Source organism: Pristis pectinata, chromosome 4, assembly GCF_009764475.1.
Source record: "Pristis pectinata isolate sPriPec2 chromosome 4, sPriPec2.1.pri, whole genome shotgun sequence".
Classification (NCBI taxonomy): Eukaryota; Metazoa; Chordata; class Chondrichthyes; order Rhinopristiformes; family Pristidae; genus Pristis; species Pristis pectinata.
In genome coordinates this window covers 116137221-116154785 of record NC_067408.1, presented here as the reverse complement: position 1 = coordinate 116154785, position 17565 = coordinate 116137221, and the positions used below count along the sequence as shown (strand labels likewise).

Genomic DNA, 17565 nt, shown 5'->3' with positions numbered 1-17565 from the left:
AGTATGTGTTAGCAAAACAGAAAATCCACTGGCACAGGGGAGTGATTCCACTGTTCTTAGCACTAAATGTATTTACTTGTTCGATTTTTCTTGTACCTTGCACTTTGACATTTCCAAGTTTTCAATCCCATGGTTCATTGAAATTCTACAGGGCTTCATCATGTTTCCTAAGTAAGTTTCACTCAAGGAGTTTCTCTGGATGCAGAGAACAGCTTCCAAAACATCAGCCAGAACTGTGCAAGAACAGTACAGAGTGCTACTACTTCACAGCTCAAGTGACCCAGGTTCCTTTGGTGTTGTCTGCACAGAGTTTGCACATTCTCCGTGTCCAAGTGGGTTTTTCTGGGTGCTCTGGTTTCCTCCCACAACTCAAAGACCTGCTAGTTGGTAGGTAATCGACCACTGTAAACTGCCTCTGGTTAAGTGAATGATAGATGAATCAGAAGGGGGTTGTTGGACATGTGAGAGAGAATGACCTTTTGGAGGTGTATAAAATCATGAGGGGTATAGATAGTGTAAATGCGCAGTCTTTTTCCCAGGGAAGGAGAACCAAAAACTAGAGGGCATGGGTTTAAGGTGAGAGGGGAGAGATTTAAAACGGACCTGAGTGGCAATGACTTCACACAGAGGGTGGTGTGTGTATGGAACAAGCTGCCAGAGAAAGTAATTGAGATAGGTGCAATAATGACATTTAAAAGACATTTGGTTAAGTACATGGATAAGAAGGGTTTAGAGGGATATGGGCCAGACACGGGCAGATGGGACTTGTTTAGATGGGTCCAGATGTGCTAATTGTGCTCTGGATTTGATTCATGGGGTATCGGCAACAGTTGCTCCCAGTGTAGAGGGAGCTCTACACTGTCCCATCACACTCCCCCAGGGCAGGAACAACACTGGTCAGATACAGAGTGAAACACCCTCCACACTGTCCCATCTACAGTATCTCCACCTGTCGAGGTATATTATCTCCCTCTAGAATATCTACCCACTCCCAAAAAATTAGCAATCTTTCTGCTTTCTGCATGCTCTGGAGGCTGTGTTCTGAGACAATGAAAAATATAGTCAGATATAAACAGAGTGAGGATTGGAATGAGTCCCCTTCCAATCACAGTGGCCAATAGACCTTTTTTTGCAATCTCATATCATTCGGATTTCAGACTGTACAGTACATTGATTTTTGCTCATTTCTGTTGAACCTCTGCATTGGGAGCCAACAGCAGCTTTCCCAGGTTTATATGGCAGGAATTTAGCGCAGTTTGCACCAGCAAAGAGCCTTAAAACCACATTGCAGTCCTCCTCAGAGGTTTGCTGCCTTTGAAGAAAGCCTGGTAGCTGGGTGGGATAAGATTGCAATTATGTGCAGAATAGTGTCAGAACCCAGAAGCATTACTTCCAGGCTTAGCTGACTGACTATCCTTAGGCCCCGGGGACTGAGGAGCAGATTGAAAATGTGCGCAGAGACAGATGGTTATTTGTGATCTTCATGTAAATGTAAATCTGACATAGATAGAGGTTTCTTTTCTCTTTAATATTCTGCAGGGGATTCCTAGTGGGGCTGTTGGCTCAGGATTAGGCAAGGTGGCCTGTTGGTGCAGGGTGTAAGACAATTCAGCAAGAACCCCCCTCCCCATTTCACCTGCGGTTATTCCGAGCAGGGCAGCCCAGGGGCACAGCTGGTAGAGCTGCTGCCTCACCAAGCCAGTGACCTGGGTTCGGTCCTGACCTTGGGTGCTGTTTGTGTGGAGTTTGCATGTTCTCCCTGCGACTGCGTGGATTTGGTTCCTATGATTCCTTCTACATCCCAAAGAAGCACAGGTTGGTGGGTTAATTAGCTGCTGTAAATTGCCCCTAGCATGTAGGTGAGTGGTAGAATCTGAGGGAAGTTGAAGGGAATGTGGGAAGACCAAAAAATGGAATTGATATAGGATTAATGGAGGGGTGATCTGTTGGAGGTGTATAAAATTATGAGGGGCACAGATAGGGTGGACAAGCAATATCTTTTTCACGTTATTAAGCAATCCAATACCAGAGGGCATGCATTTAAGGTGAGAGGGGGTAGGTTCAGAACAAATGTGAGGGGTACATTTTTTTACTAAGAGTGGTGGATGCCTGGAATGTGTTGCCTGATAGGGTAGTGGAGGCAAGTTCATTGGGGGCTTTTAAGAGGGGCTTGGATGGGCACATAGCTGAGAGGAAAATGGAGGAATATCGGCATTCTGTAGGTAGGAGGGAATAGCTATGTTGGCACAACATTGTGGGCCGAAGGGCCAGTTCTGTGCTGTACTGTTCTATGTTCTATGTTCTATGATTAGTGTGAATGGGAGGTTGATGGTCAGCACAGACTCAATGGGCCGAAGAGTCTGTTTCTGTGCTGTATGACTCAAGATATTAAAGGAAGCAAGTGTTAGTGCAGGAAAGTGGCGTCAAGGTAAAAGCTGAGCCATGGTGGACCAATCTCAAGGAGTCAAATGGTATCGGTATTGGTTTATTATTGTCCCTTGTACCGAGGTACAGTGAAAAACTTGTCTTGCATACCGATCGTACAGGTCAATTCATTACACAGTGCAGTTACATTGAGTTAGTACAGAGTGCATTGATGTAGTACAGGTAAAAACAGTAACAGTACAGAATAAAGTGTCACAGCTACAGAGGAAGTGCATTGCAGGTAGACAATAAGCTGCAAGGTCACAACAAGGTAGATTGTGAGGTCAAGAGTCCATCTCAATATATCAGGGAACCGTTCAATAATCTTATCACAGTGGGGTAGAAGCTGTCCTTGAGCCTGGTGGTACGTGCCCTCAGGCTCCTGTATCTTCTACCTGATGGAAGAGGAGAGAAGAGAGAATGACCCGGGTGGGTGGGGTCTTTGATTATGCTGGCTGCTCCTACTCCTGTGGCCTACTCCTTCCTGTCCCTTCCTTGTTCCTAACCCAGTGTTGATGATGGGTGATGAGCTGGTTCCGACCTCACTCAGTTTGAGCTGTTGCTTGCTCTGGCTACTGGGGCCTGAACTTGGGTCTTGCCTGTCTCCGAGAGGCCATTTGCTGTGAGCCTGTTCCCTTCATGGATGTATGGCCCTCACTCAATAAAACTCTTCCTAATTCTGCTTGTGCCCCCAGAAACCCATTTGTTGTAGCATTGGCCACCCTCACAGCCAGGGTCGATATGAAGCATTCTGTTTAAAAAAATGAATCAATTTCTGCTTGTGAGCTCTTTGAATCCCTCTTCCTTCAGGATACTTCTTTACCTTGAAGCTCTGGCAATTTATTCAGGAGAACATTTTTCAGGAGTGATATCCTTGGTGGTGGTTGAGTGGGGTTGGTGTTGCTTCATTGAAAGAAAGACATTTCATTTCCACAGCACCTTTCACAACCTCTGTACAGCCAAAATGCTTTACCACCAATCAGCTTCCTCTGAAAGATAGATTAGTTTATTGTCATATACACCAGGGTGCAATGAAATTCCTTGCTTGTGTGAAGCTCCCAGAATAAACAGTGTACGTGGTAGTAATAAATACCACAATAAATACAGTGACAGGCACAGAACAGCAGAATATTGCAAAGATTGAAGTGCTATCTGAGGATCTGAAGTAGTGCAAAAAGGAATGCTGAAGTGACAATAACGGAAGAGGTTGAGTTAAGAGTCTGAGGACGTGGCAGCACCCCCGGGAAGGGGAGATTGGTTCAGAAGTCTGACAGCAGTGGGGAAAAAGCTGTTCTTACATTTGGACGTCCGGGCTTTCAAGCTCTTGTATCTTCTCCCAGAAGGTATTTATTCACTGTTGTCAGAAAGGGGAGCCAATGATACATAACAAGATCCCATAAACAGAGGTGTGATAATGACTTGATGATGTACTTTTAATGATGCAGTTTGAGGAGTAAATATTGGTCCAGATCACCGTGGAAAACTTCACTTCTTTGAAGTAATAGTCACAGGATCGTTTACATCCACCCCAAAGGACTAGAGTTACTTGGCGCAATAGGTCTGTATACATTTTACAATAACACACTGTGTGTTACTGGGTAAAGTGCTCTTGTGTGTATTATACTATATAATGTTGTGAATATAATTTATGGATATGGTGTCTAATAACAGTCTAAATGATTGTGTGCATAACAATCCTCAATATATTGGACAATAATACACTATGTTACTGAGTACATAAAATAGTAACATCCATAGAACAGAGAACATTACAGCACAGTAAAGGCCCTTCAGCCAATATCTATCTAACCCTTCCCTCCCACATAGCCCTCCATTTCTCTATCATTCATGTGATACTGAGTCTAGCTCTGTTTTCATAACAGTGCATGGTGTAATATTATAGAACATAGAACAGTACAGTGCAAATATAACCGGTCATGCACCACTGAATGTAATGCCTTTATATTTTATAATAACATCATGTGCTACTTAGTATAACAACTCATTTATATTATACAATGACACACTTGTGTTACAAGGTAAAACATTTGCACACATGATATACCAAAACATTGTTACTGGGAAAACCTCTCTTGTAGATATTATCTAATTACATACTGTGCATTACCAGGTATAGCACTCACATAGGTGATATAATATACACTGTTGCTGTACAACACTTGTGTGTGTGTTATATAAAAACACACCCTGTGTATCGCAATTTTTGATATATATTATACAACACTGGGTGTCACTGTGTATATATTACATAGTGCACTATGTGTCACTGGGTTTAACAACATGTGTGTATACTATATAATAACACACTATGTATAACACCATACATATATTGTACAGTAGGATCTTGCTTTCTTCAATCGTTGTAAAGCCCCTATGTATAATGTGACCATTGACAACCTTCTCAGCCCTCAGGATCGTGGTGATAACGCAGAGCAGGGCCATATAATTACACAGCTGAAGCTCTCGTCTGATCTATCTGCTAATATTTATATCATTGAATTTGCGAATAATACGTTTGACAGCGATGATACTATCTGATATATGGGTTTAATTTAAAAACTACTGTGAGATGTGCAGCTTCACGGCAAAATAGTGGTTTTAAAATGTATTTATTTTTTATAGAGGAAACCAGATGAAGATTTTCAGCCCCACGATGCCAGTAAGATTGATGACGTGAGGCAGGTTGGCAGAGGTTGTGGGCGGATGAGGATGGGGTTGGGTTCTGAGAGAGTATTGGTCATCCCAGAAAATTTGGTGAGAGGATGTGAGGAATTCCAGTGCTTTGTGTCAAATTTACAGAATCTTAGAGACAAACAGCACAGAAACAGGCCCTTCAGCCCACCATGTCGATACCGGCCATCAAATACCCACTTATTCTCATCCCATTTACCAGCACTTGACCACAAACTTCTATTCCTTGGCAATTCAAATGCTCGCCCAGATACTTTATAAATGTTGCAATGGTACCTTCTTCGTCAAAGTCAAAGTCGAGTTTATTGTCATCTGCACAAGTCCATGTGTGCACAGGTGCAATGAAAAACTTACTTGCAGCAGCATCACAGGCACAGGGCATCAGATAAGCAGCATTCACGAGAAAAAAACATAAATTAAACATAAATTAATCACAGCTTTTACAAGAAAGAACACAATTAGAACAAAAAAAAAGTCAATTTTAGTGCAAAGTGACCAAAGTGGTCATAGTGTTACTAAACTGTAGTGATTTGGGGTTTTGCCAGTTGGTTCAAGAACCAAATAGTTGAAGGGAAGTAGCTGTTCCTGAACCTGGTGGTGTGGGACTTCAGGCTTCTGTACCTCCCGCCTGATAGTAGCTGCGAGAAGATGGCATGGCCCGGATGGTGGTGATCATTGATGATGGATGATGCCTTCTTGTGGCCAACAGCTCCTGTAAGTACTACTGATGGTGGAGACGGATGTGCCCGTGATAGAGCCATAGAACCATAGAACAATACGGCACAATACAGGCCCTTCGGCCCACCATGTTGTGCTGACCTTCAAACCACTCCCAAGTCTATCTAACCCCTTCCTCCCACATATCCCTCTACCTTGAATTCCTCCATATGCTTATCTAACAATCTCTTGAACTTGACCAACATATCAGCCTCCACCACCACCCCAGGCAGCGCATTCCATGCACCAACCACTCTCTAGGTGAAAAACCTCCCTCTGACATCTCCCTTGAACTTCCCACCCATTACCTCAAAGACATGCCCTCTTGTATTGAGCATTGGTGCCCTGGGAAAGAGGCGCTGGCTGTCCACTCTATCTATTCCTCTTAATATTTTGTACACCTCTATCATGTCTCCCCTCATCCTCCTTCTCTCCAATGAGTAAAGTCCTAGCCCTAGTGATGTATTGGGCAGAGTCCATCACTCTTAACCTTCTTAAGCAATGCATTCCAGATACCCTTTGCATGAAAAAAAAATTCCTCAGATCCCCTCTAAACCCCTTACTCCTCACTTTAAATCTATGCTCGTTCGCTTAAGGCATTCCATTCTGGGGAAGAATTTCTCATTGTCCACCCTAGTTATCTCTGCCTTCATACAGTCAGAATGTGTTTCTCTAATATATTATTTCTGAGGAGTGGCAAATGGATTTCAATACAGATAAAGTGTGAGATGATGCATTTTGGAAACTCAAACCAGCATAGGACTTATACTATGAATGGTAGGGCACTAGGGAGTGTAATGGAACAGAACAACCTAGGAGTACAAGTGTATAGTTCATTGAAAGCGGAGTCAGAGGTAGACAGGGTGGTAAAAAAGGCGTTTAGCACACTGGCCTTCATCAGTCAGGGCACTGAGTGTAGGAGTTGGGATATTTTATGTTGCAGGTGTACAAGTCGTTGGTGAGGCCACACTTGGAGTACTGGGTACAGTTTTGGTCACCCTGTTATAGGAAAGACGTGGATAAACTAGAAAAAATGCAGAAAAATTTACGAGGATGTTGCCAGGACTAGAGGGTCTGGGTTAAAAGGAGAGGTTGGCCAGGTTGAGTCTTTATTCCTTGGAATGGAGGAGAATGAGGGATGGCCTTATAGAAGTTTATAAAATCATGAGGGGCATAGATAAGGTGGATGGTCATAGTCTTTTCACCAGGGTAGGGGAGTCCAGAACTTGGGGGCATAGGTTGAGGGTGAGAGGGGAAAGATTTAAAAGGGACCTAAAGGGCAACTTTTTCATGCAGAGGGTGGTGAGTGTATGGAATGAAATGCCAGAGGAAGTGGGTGAGGCAGGTACAATAGTGTCATTTAAGAAGCACTTGGATAGGTACATGGAGAGGCAGGGCTTCGAGGGATAGGGGCTGAACGAAGGAACTCGATGAACACCGTGGTTGGCAGGCATGGTCTGGTGGGGCCAAAGGGCCTGTATCCATGCTGTATTGCTTTTTAACTCTATTGGCAATTGGCAACCCTTACAATAAGCCCAATGCAGAGACGGAAAAACATTGCAGAGGAGAGATTAAATTCAACTCAGCATGGTTTGCTAAACGAGGGTTGCCAATCCTTGAGTCTCCGGGATCTGAAGATTAATCTCCCGGATACTACATCGGCCAATGCCCAGGGAGAAAGTCATACAGGAAATTGCTAAAACTATTGTGTGAGTTTTTCCCATTTTCTTTGGAGGCTTCTGCTCATTAATTATAAGGTGGAAACCGAATAGAAGTACTCAAAATCATTTTGACAAAGCAAACCAGGGAGAAACTGATTCCTCTGGCTAGTTAGTCAGTAAACAGAGGTCATAGATTTAAAATAATTGGCCAAAAAATGAGAAGACATTTCTTCACACAGAGTTGTGGAGATCAGGGATGAACAATTGGGGAATGTTCACCCTTTGTAACTATCAAAAAGCTACCTTTTTAAATTAATACAGGGCATTTGGGCATCAGTACTAAGACTAGCAGTTATTTCCCATCTCTAATTGTCATCGAGAAGTGCTGGTGAGTCGCATTTTTGAATGGCTGCAGTGCTTCTGGTGAAGGTGCTCCCACAGTGCTGTTGGGCAGGGAGTTCCAGGACTTTTATACCCAGAGGTGATGCAGGAATAACAATATGTTTCCAAGTAAGACTGTTGTGTAACCTGAAGGGAAACCTGCAGGTGGTGGCGTTCACTGGCGCTTGCGGCCCTTGTCCTTCTTGGTGGTGGAGGTACTGGGATTGGGAGGTGTTGGAGAAGCCTGGGCAAGTGCATGTTGCAGCTGGCTGACAATGCATCCATGAGAAAATCCGGGGTGAGTAATCCCAGGTGAGGTATTGATATAGCAGACTGCTTTGTCTTGGACATTGAATAATTGGGACTGTATTCGAGGAGGAATAGTTTTCAACATGATGGATAAAATGCTGGATTTTATCACTCTCTGAGACAATTATTTCAAAGACCATCAAACGTATGATGGATCCAATGGCCTTGTTCAATGTTGTAAGATTCAATGATCATCAAAATAATGTCACCAACCATTTGATAAGTAAGGATGATACGGTTGAAATTCTGTTCACTTGCTAATTTATCTTACTCTGTATATAACCCGTGCTGTCCCTGCCCTGGGAGTGTGTGATGGGACAGTGTAGAGGGAGCTTCACTCTGTATCTAACTGTCCCTGCCCTGGGAGTGTGTGACGGGACAGTGTAGAGGGAGCTTCACTCTGTATCTAACTGTCCCTGCCCTGGGAGTGTGTGACGGGACAGTGTAGAGGGAGCTTCACTCTGTATCTAACTGTCCCTGCCCTGGGAGTGTGTGACGGGACAGTGTAGAGGGAGCTTCACTCTGTATCTAACTGTCCCTGCCCTGGGAGTGTGTGATGGGACAGTGTAGAGGGAGCTTCACTCTGTATCTAATCAACGTTGTCCATGCCCCATGAATGTTTGATGGGACAGTGTTGAGGGTGTCTTACTCTATATCTAAGCCATGCTGAACCTGACCAGGTAGGTTTGTTGGATCAGTGTACTTGTATCTACCCCCTGTTGACTGTGCAATTTGGACTCTATTGGGCTGGAGAATAGCCAATGTTGTTCCTCTGTTGAAGAAGGGCAGTAGAGACAAACCAGGAAATTATAGGTCAGTGAACCTTATCTCAGGGATACTGTTGGAGTAGATTTTTGGGGATGGAATCGACTTGCATGTGGAAAAGCATAGGATAGTCAGCATGGCTTTATGTGGGGTAGGACGTCTTACTAATTTGATTCAGTTTTTGAGGTGGTGACAGTAACCATTGAAGATGGTTAATGAGGGCAGGGCAGTGAATGTTGTATACTTGGAGTTCAGTAAAGCTTTTGACAAGGTCCCTCATAGTAGGCTGATCCAGAAGATTAGGGAACTTGGTAGATTAGATTCAAAATTGGCCTGGTCATATAAGACAAAGGGTAGTGGTGGAGGGGTGTTTTTCTGACTGAAGGTCTGTGACCAGTGGTGTTCTGCAAGGATCAGAGCTGGGACCTCTGTTTGTGATATACATACAAATGATTTGGACAAAAATGTAGGCAGGCTGACGAGTAAGTTTGCAGATGACACAAAAATTGGTGGAGCTGTAGTAAATGAGAAATGTTGTCAAAGGGTTCAACAGGACATAGACCAGTTAGAAACGTGGGCAGAGAAATGGCAGATGGAGTTTAATCCAGACAAGTGTGAGGTGTTTCACTTTGGGAGGTTAAATGTCAGGAGAAGGTATTCAGTAAATGGCAGGACCCTTAGGAGTATTGATGTACAGAGGGATCTTGGGGTGCAAGTCCATAGCTCCCTAAAAGTGGTGACACAAGGAAATAGATTGATAAATAAGGTATACGGCATACTGGCCTTCATTGGTCTGGGTGTTGAATACAACAGTCGGGAAGTCATATTGCAGCTCTAGAAAACTTTGGTTAGGCCACATTTGGAGTATTGCGTGCAGTTCTGGTCACTGCATCACAGGAAGGATGTGGAGGCTTTGGAGATGGTGCAGAAGAGGTTCGCCAGCATGTTGCCTGGATTGTTGGGGAGTATTAGCTATAAGGAGAGGTTGGACAAACTTGAATTATTTTCTCTGGAGTGTTGAGGGGCGACCTGATAGAAGTATATAAAATTATGCGAGGCATAGATAGGGTAGATAGCCAGAGTCTTTATCCCCAGGGTGGAATTATCAAATACTAGAGGGCTTAGGTTTAAGATGAGAGGGAAAGTTTAAAGGAGATTTGTGAGGTAAGTTTTATACACAGCGAGTGTAGGTGCCTGGGGAAGTAGTGGAAGTAGATGCGACAGCAACATTTAAAAGGCATTTAGACAGGCACATGAACAGGCAGGGAATGGAGGGATACAGACCATGTGCTCGCAGATGGGATTAGTTTGGATTAGCATCATGGTCAGCACAGACATGGTGGGCTGAAGGGCCTGTTCCTGTGCTGTACTGTTCTATGTTCCATGAAACAGTTCCATTCCATTACAGTGGTGATTAACACAGGATCACTCCACTCAGTAGCATATGAAGGCTGAAGATATCTGAACAACTTTGCAGATTGAGGCTGGCGTGTGTTCAAGCTGTTTTGATTGTACAGTAACAACAATTCATGTCTGTAGGTGATCTTGGTTAAGTCTTATTGCTGCAAAGTCAACTGATGGATGACATCACCTCCGTAAAGAAAAAGGACCTTTGTAAAGGAATTGGCTTGGTTGCAGTATTTGATTAAATCCAGCAGAAGTATAATGTTCTATTTCACTGACTTTGTAACTACTGTGGTATAAATAAAACTAATCACAAAGCATCTGGTCGCAGAGTATGCCAGGACTACATTTGATACACAAGCAACAATTAGATGACTGACACTGTTACCTTGCTTGTTTTAACAGGCCTGTTTCAAATACAAAACTGTCCTCATAACAAAGAATGCTAGATGAAGAATAACCAACATATTTATTACATTGTAAAATGATTTGAAGTGCAATTGTACAAAATAGAATTTGTAATTTCAATACAAATTGTTTAGTGGGTGTTTGCAATGTTGCAGGGAATTCTTATCAGTGTGTATCTGTAGAAAAGTATAGAGGGAGCTTTACCCTGTATCTAACCCGTGCTGTCCCTGCCCTGGGAGTGTGTGACGGGACAGTGTAGAGGGAGCTTCACTCTGTATCTAACTGTCCCTGCCCTGGGAGTGTGTGATGGGACAGTGTAGAGGGAGCTTCACTCTGTATCTAACTGTCCCTGCCCTGGGAGTGTGTGATGGGGCAGTGTAGAGGGAGCTTCACTCTGTATCTGAATCACGTTGTACCTGCCACAGAATAGAACATGTTATAAATGATAAATAGAAAGCAAGGGAAAGGAATAATTTTCCTTGCGTCATGACTGCTGTAATGAAAAAAATGTCTGTTGTCGATTTGCAGTCAGGACGCTCCAGCAAGCAGCAATGAGGTGACTAGCAGATGAATCCAGGGTAGGCAGATCCAGAAAAGCAGAGTAAATGATAATCATTTATTCTCCAGTGAAAACCACACAAATATTTCTAGGTAACAGACAACTGGTATTTGGTTAATGCAAAGATTTGGGAAATGTACTGAGCACTCAACTTGCAATGCACATTGACATTGTGGTCACTCACTGCACTGGGAGGGGATCTATGCCAGTCCTGAACTCTGTGAGGAATCCATCTGAACCTTCCACACATTGTTTCCCAATGTCCTGCTTTAATTGTGGTGGGACTTTGGCAAAAACCCCAGGGTAATGGAGTAAGCAGCCATACTTATGCCCTCAGGAGTTCCACTGGGAGATCGGGAAGGAGGCTTCAATATAAATTGTGACCAACTTATGGTCTGTCTCTGGAGACGGAAGAGACTACAGATGCTGGAATCTGGAGCAATCTGCTGGAGGAACTCAGTGGGTCGAGCAGCATTTGTGGGAGGAAAGGAAGTGTCGATATTTCAGGTTGAAACCCTGCATCAGGACTTCATGCAGTTTCAGTCCAAAACCTCAACAATTCCTTTCCTCCCATAGATGCTGCTTGACCTGTTATATTCTGCCCACCACTGAGCTAAGGAGTCCTGATGCAGGATCTCAACCAGAAATGTTGACAATTCCTTCCCCTCCACAGATGCTGCTTGACCCACTGAGTTCCTCCAGCAGTTTGTGTTTTGCTGCCACTGAGCTCAGGCTGCCTCAATGGCATGGAGCAGTTTGCTTCATGAAGTAATTTGAAACTCCCCCCAAAAATTGAATCAAACAAACTTGGTATTAGTATTGGTTTATTATTGTCACTTGCACCGAAGTACAGTGAAAAACTTGTCGCATACCGATCGTACAGGTCAATTCATTACACAGTGCAGTCACATCGAGTTAGTACAGAGTTCATTGATGTAGTACAGGTAAAAACAATAACAGTACAGAGTAAAGTGTCACAGCTACAGAGAAAGTGCAGTGCAATAAGGTGCAAGGTCACAACAAAGTAGACCATGAGGTCAGAGTCCACCCTCATCGTTCAATAGTCTTATCACAGTGGGGTAGAAGCTGTCCTTAAGTCTGGTGGTACGTGCCCTCAGGCTCCTGTATCTTCTACCTGATGGAAGAGGAGAGAAGAGAGAATGACCTAGGTGGGTGGGGTCTCTGATTGTGCTGGCTGCTTCACCAAGACAGTGAGAGGTAAAAACAGAGTCCAAGGAGGGGAGGCTGGTGTCCGTGATGCGCTGGGCTGTGTCCACAACTCTCTGCAGTTTCTTGAGGTCCTGGGCAGAGCAGTTGCCATACCAAGCCTTGAAGCATCCAGATAGGATGCTTTCTATGGTGCATCGATAAAAGTTGGTGAGTGTCAAGGGGGACAAACCGAATTTCTTTAGCTTCCTGAGGAAGTAGAGGCTCTGGTGAGCTTTCTTGGTCATGGCATCTACATGATTTGACCAGGACAGGCTGTTGGTGATGTTCACTCCCAGGAACTTGAAGCTCTCAACCCTCTCGACCTCAGCACCGTTGATGTAGACAGGCGCATGTACACCGTCCCCTTTTCTGAAGTCAATGACCAGCTCTTTTGTTTTGTTGACATTGAGGGAAAGGTTGTTGTCATGACACCATTCCACTGAGCTCTCTATCTCCTTCCTGTACTCTGACTCATCGCTGTTTGAGGTACGGCCTACAACGGTGGTGTCATCTGCAAACTGTATTGTGTTCAGTTTTATTCAAAGAATCTTGCTGCGCAGACCTCCCTTAGTGGCATTTAAGAGGCATCTAGAAAGACACACGAACATGAAGGGAATGGGGGAATATGGATCATGTGCAGGCAGATGGGATTAGTTTAATTTGGCATCATGGTCAGCACAGACGTTGTGGGCTGAAGGGTCTGTTTCTGTGCTGGACTGTTCTATGTTCTATGTTCGTAACCAAATTTATTCCCATATGTGCACATATTGTTTAAACAATGCCTTCGTACATTACATCTGTATGTTGAGCAATCCCATTTTTGTTTGGAGAACACTGTGATGGGTCTGAGCTCTCATACATAAGATAAGATTTCTTTATTAGTCACATGAACATCGAAACACACAGTGAAATGCATCTTTTGCGTAGAGTGTTCTGGGGGCAGCCTGCAAGTGTCGACACGCTTCTGGCACCAACATAGCATGCCCACAACTTCCTAACCCGTATGTCTTTGGAATGTGGGAGGAAACCGGAGCACCCGGAGGAAACCCACGCAGACACGGGGAGAACGTACAAACTCCTTACAGACAGTGCACAGAATTGAACCCGGGTCGCTGGTACTGTAATAGCGTTACGCTAACCGCTACACTACCGTGCCTGCCCAACATTGAGTGCAGAGGATGTTTGGTGTGAAGTGGATTGCACACAAGCCTTTGCCCATAGGTTCTCTGCAGAGGTCAGATGCACATTGGAGGTGTGTCAGTCCACGTACCCATGCATCGTGGAGTGTGCGTGTCCCCATCACTTGGTCATGGACATTTCCCCTTGCTGGGAGACCTATCTCTCTCGCTTTGAGTGATGGCTCTCGAGAATCGATTGACGTCTGTCTCACTGTGTGTCCTTGGGAACAGCCCACAGCATCCAGAGTCCTGATTGTTGATGGTGTTAGCCTTTGAGTCGGTCCCTCTGCTCTTACCCGTTCCTCTGCCCGTTCTGCTTGCAGTGCTGCGAGATGACTTCCGACAGAACCCCACTGATGTCGTCGTGGCTGCTGGGGAGCCTGCCATCATGGAGTGCCAGCCCCCTCGTGGGCATCCGGAGCCCACCATCTTCTGGAAGAAGGACAGAGCCCACATCAGCGACCATGACGACAGGATAACGGTGGGTATTCCAAGGCCGTGTTGCTGACATTTCTCTCTTTGTGGACACCAATCATTAAAACTGTGCAGGGCTCGACCATAAGACCAAAAGAAATAGGAGCAGAATCAGGCCATTCAGCCCATCGAGTCTGCTCCACCATTCAACCATGACTGATTGTTTTTCAATCCCACTCTCCTGCCTTCTCTCCCTAACCCATAACCCCCTTACCAATCAAGAACCTATCAATCTCTGCCTTAAATACGCCCAATGACTTGGCCTCCACAGCTGTCTGTGGCAATGAATTCCACAGATTCACCACCCTCTGGCTGAAGAAATTCCTCCTCATCTCAGTTTAAAGGGACGTCTCTTTATTCTGAGGTTGTGCCCTCGGATCCTAGACTCTCCCACTGATGGAGACATCCTCTCCACGTCCACTCTTAACAGGCCTCTGCGCAGCTATTCGGCTTCATTGACAAATGGAAACAAAATTCTACCCATTGACAGCAGAGTTGAGAAGGAGTTTGACCCTGAATTTGAGCTGTCCTATCCCTGCTCTCAGGGTGTTTGTTGGGACAGTGTAGAGGGATTTTTACTTTTTGTTTAACCCTTGCCATCCCTGCCTTGGGATGTTTAACAGTTAACAGAAAGGAACTTTACCTTAAATCTGTGTCCTACTATTATCAACCCTTCTGTCAATGTAACCCTTTCTCCCTTTATCCCCTTCCTGGTTGTAAAGACCTTGCTTAAAGCTCTCCTTAATCTTCCCCAGCTAATTGAAAATGTCTCCCTGCTTAACTGAGATAAGATAAGATATCCTTATTAGTCACATGTACATCGAAGCACATAGAGTGTTCTGGGGCAGCCCGCAAGTGTCGCCACGCTTCCGGCGCCAGCATAGCATGCCCACAACTCCCTAACCCGTACGTCTTTGGAATGTGGGAGGAAACCGGATCACCCGGAGGAAACCCATGCAGTCATGGCGAGAACATACAAACTCCTTAGACAGCTGCCGGAATTGAACCCGGGTTGCTGGTGCTGTAATAACATTACGCTAACTGCTACTTACCATGCCTGCCCTTACACTGCCGTGCCTGAGAGGTTAGACAAACTAGGGTTGTTTTCTCTGGAGCTTTATAGAATTATGAGAGGCAGGGGCAAGGTAGATAGTTGGAATCATTTACCCATGGTAGAAACGTCAAATACCAGAGGATATGCATTTAAGGTGAGAGAGGGGAAAGTTTAAACGTGTGTGGGGCAAGTGTTTTACACAGGGAGAGGTAGGGGTGGATCGGGCTGTCAGAGGGAGTGGCGGAAGCTGGTACGATTGTGGTGTTTAAGAGGCTGTTTGATAGACACGTGAATATGCAGGGAATGGAGGGATGTGGATCACGTGCAGGCAGAAGGGATTTAGTTTAATTCGGCATTATGTTTGGCACAGACATCATGGGCCAAAGGGCCTGTTTTCTGTACTGTACTGTTCTATGTTCTATGAAGAGGCTCCTTGGTATCATTCAGTCAAGACTGTGAGGAAGAGATGGGGGTGACCAGGAGATAAGGTGATCAGCCATAATATTTTGCATTGTTGCGTGTTCCTTTGCCACATAGATGCATGGAGGCAAGCTAATGATATCGAACACCAAGCGAAGTGATGCTGGCACTTACGTCTGCGTTGGGACCAACATAGTGGGCGAGAGGGACAGTGAACCTGCTGAACTGACCGTGTTTGGTAAGATCTCTGCTTCAGTACGCAATCCTTCACTGCACCAACGCACACAAAATGCTGGAGGAACTCAGTCGACATTTCGGGCTGAGACCTTCATCAGGACTTGGTTCATTTCTGTTCACTTCCCTCCGTAGATGTTGCCTGACCTGCTGAGTCCCTCCAGCATTTTGTGTGCGATAGTCCGGCATCTGCAGTCTCTTTTGTGTCTCCTTGTCTGCATCACTCTGCAACGAGCGAATTACTTCTAATCTCATCAGGGGGATCTCAGCCCAGACACTTGGATGACGCCCTGCTCTGGAAACAAAGGAATGGAAGTGATATTCAGCCCATCTGTTATTATATATCCTGCCAAAACCAAGACAACAAATTCATCCAACATTGCATTTCCACCGGGAAAGTGAAGACTGAGGAGTTATGAAGAGGGGTGGGAGGAATATCATAGAACACATGGGGACTAAGTGTCATTGAGTCATACAGCATGGAAACAGGCCCTTTGGCCCAATATGTCCATGGTGACCAGTGGGCACCCATCTATATTAATCCTGCCTTCCAGTACTTGGCCTGTAGACTTCACTGCCTGGGCAATTCAAGTGCTTATCTAGACACCTCTTAACTACTGTCTGTGACTCTGCTTCCACCGCCCTTTCCAGGAAAGAGGTGACCCGCTGGAGCCCATCAATGTAATAACGGTGTTCAGTAGGATAGATCTCAAGGAAGTGTTTCCGGTTAAGAGAGAGACCAGAACAAGGAAACTAAATATAAGACATCACTGATGAACCTAATTAGGCATTCAGTTGAAAATCTCTCCCCAGAGGGAATGTGGGACTCAGTCTCGCAGGAGATAAGATTTCTTTATTCGTCACATGTACATCGAAACACACAGTGAAATAAATCTTTTGCGTAGAGTGTTCTGGGGGCAGCCTGCAAGTGTCGCCACGCTTCCAGCGCCAACATAGCACGCCCACAACTTCCTAACCCGTACGCCTTTGGAATGTGGGAGGAAACCGGAGCACCCGGAGAAAACCCACGCAGACACGGGGAGAACGTACAAACTCCTTAAAGACAGCGGCCGGAATTGAACCCGGGTCTCTGGTGCTGTAATAGCGTTACGCTAACCGCTACATTACCGCGCTCGCTGTGAGATGAGTGACAGAGAAGGGTTCAAGGGGAAGCTTGATAAACTCACGAGGGAGAGGGGAATAGGATAGGGTGATGGGGGAGATGGAGAGGGAGGGGTGGCAGTGGAGGGTGGGGCAGAAACAGGGCAGGGTGCAACTGGGCTGAATGGTTCTGTGCATACAGCATGGAAGAGGGCTATTCGGCCCATCACGTTCACACCAGCTACGGGTAAAAGCAGTCCAGCTCGTCCCCGTTCCCCCAGCCTCTGCATTTAACTCAGCAGGTTCTTCCTTTTCAGACATGCATCCAGCTCCCTTTTAGGCACTCCAGTTGAATTGCCTCCACTTCTCCAGCCTGGACATGCATTCCAAGCTCCTCACCACTCAGTGGTGCCGCCAGTAGAGCCGCTGCCTCACAGCACCAGAGACCCGGGTTCAATCCTGACCTCGGCCGCTGTCTGTGTGCAGTTTGCATGTTCTCGCTGCGACCGTGCAGGTTTCCCCCCAGTACTCTGTTTGTCTCCCACATCCCAAAGA

At 45.3% G+C, this 17565-nt stretch overlaps 1 protein-coding gene across 1 annotated transcript in view; it reads left to right on the top strand.

The window, feature by feature from the left end:
- robo2 (roundabout, axon guidance receptor, homolog 2 (Drosophila)) overlaps positions 1-17565 on the top strand; it is a 1057792-nt gene that overhangs the window by 824615 nt on the left and 215612 nt on the right. The window contains exons 3-4 of the mRNA XM_052015293.1: positions 14051-14208; positions 15793-15913. Of these exons, the coding sequence (XP_051871253.1) occupies positions 14051-14208; positions 15793-15913 (279 nt within the window). The remainder of the gene's footprint in view (positions 1-14050; positions 14209-15792; positions 15914-17565) is intronic.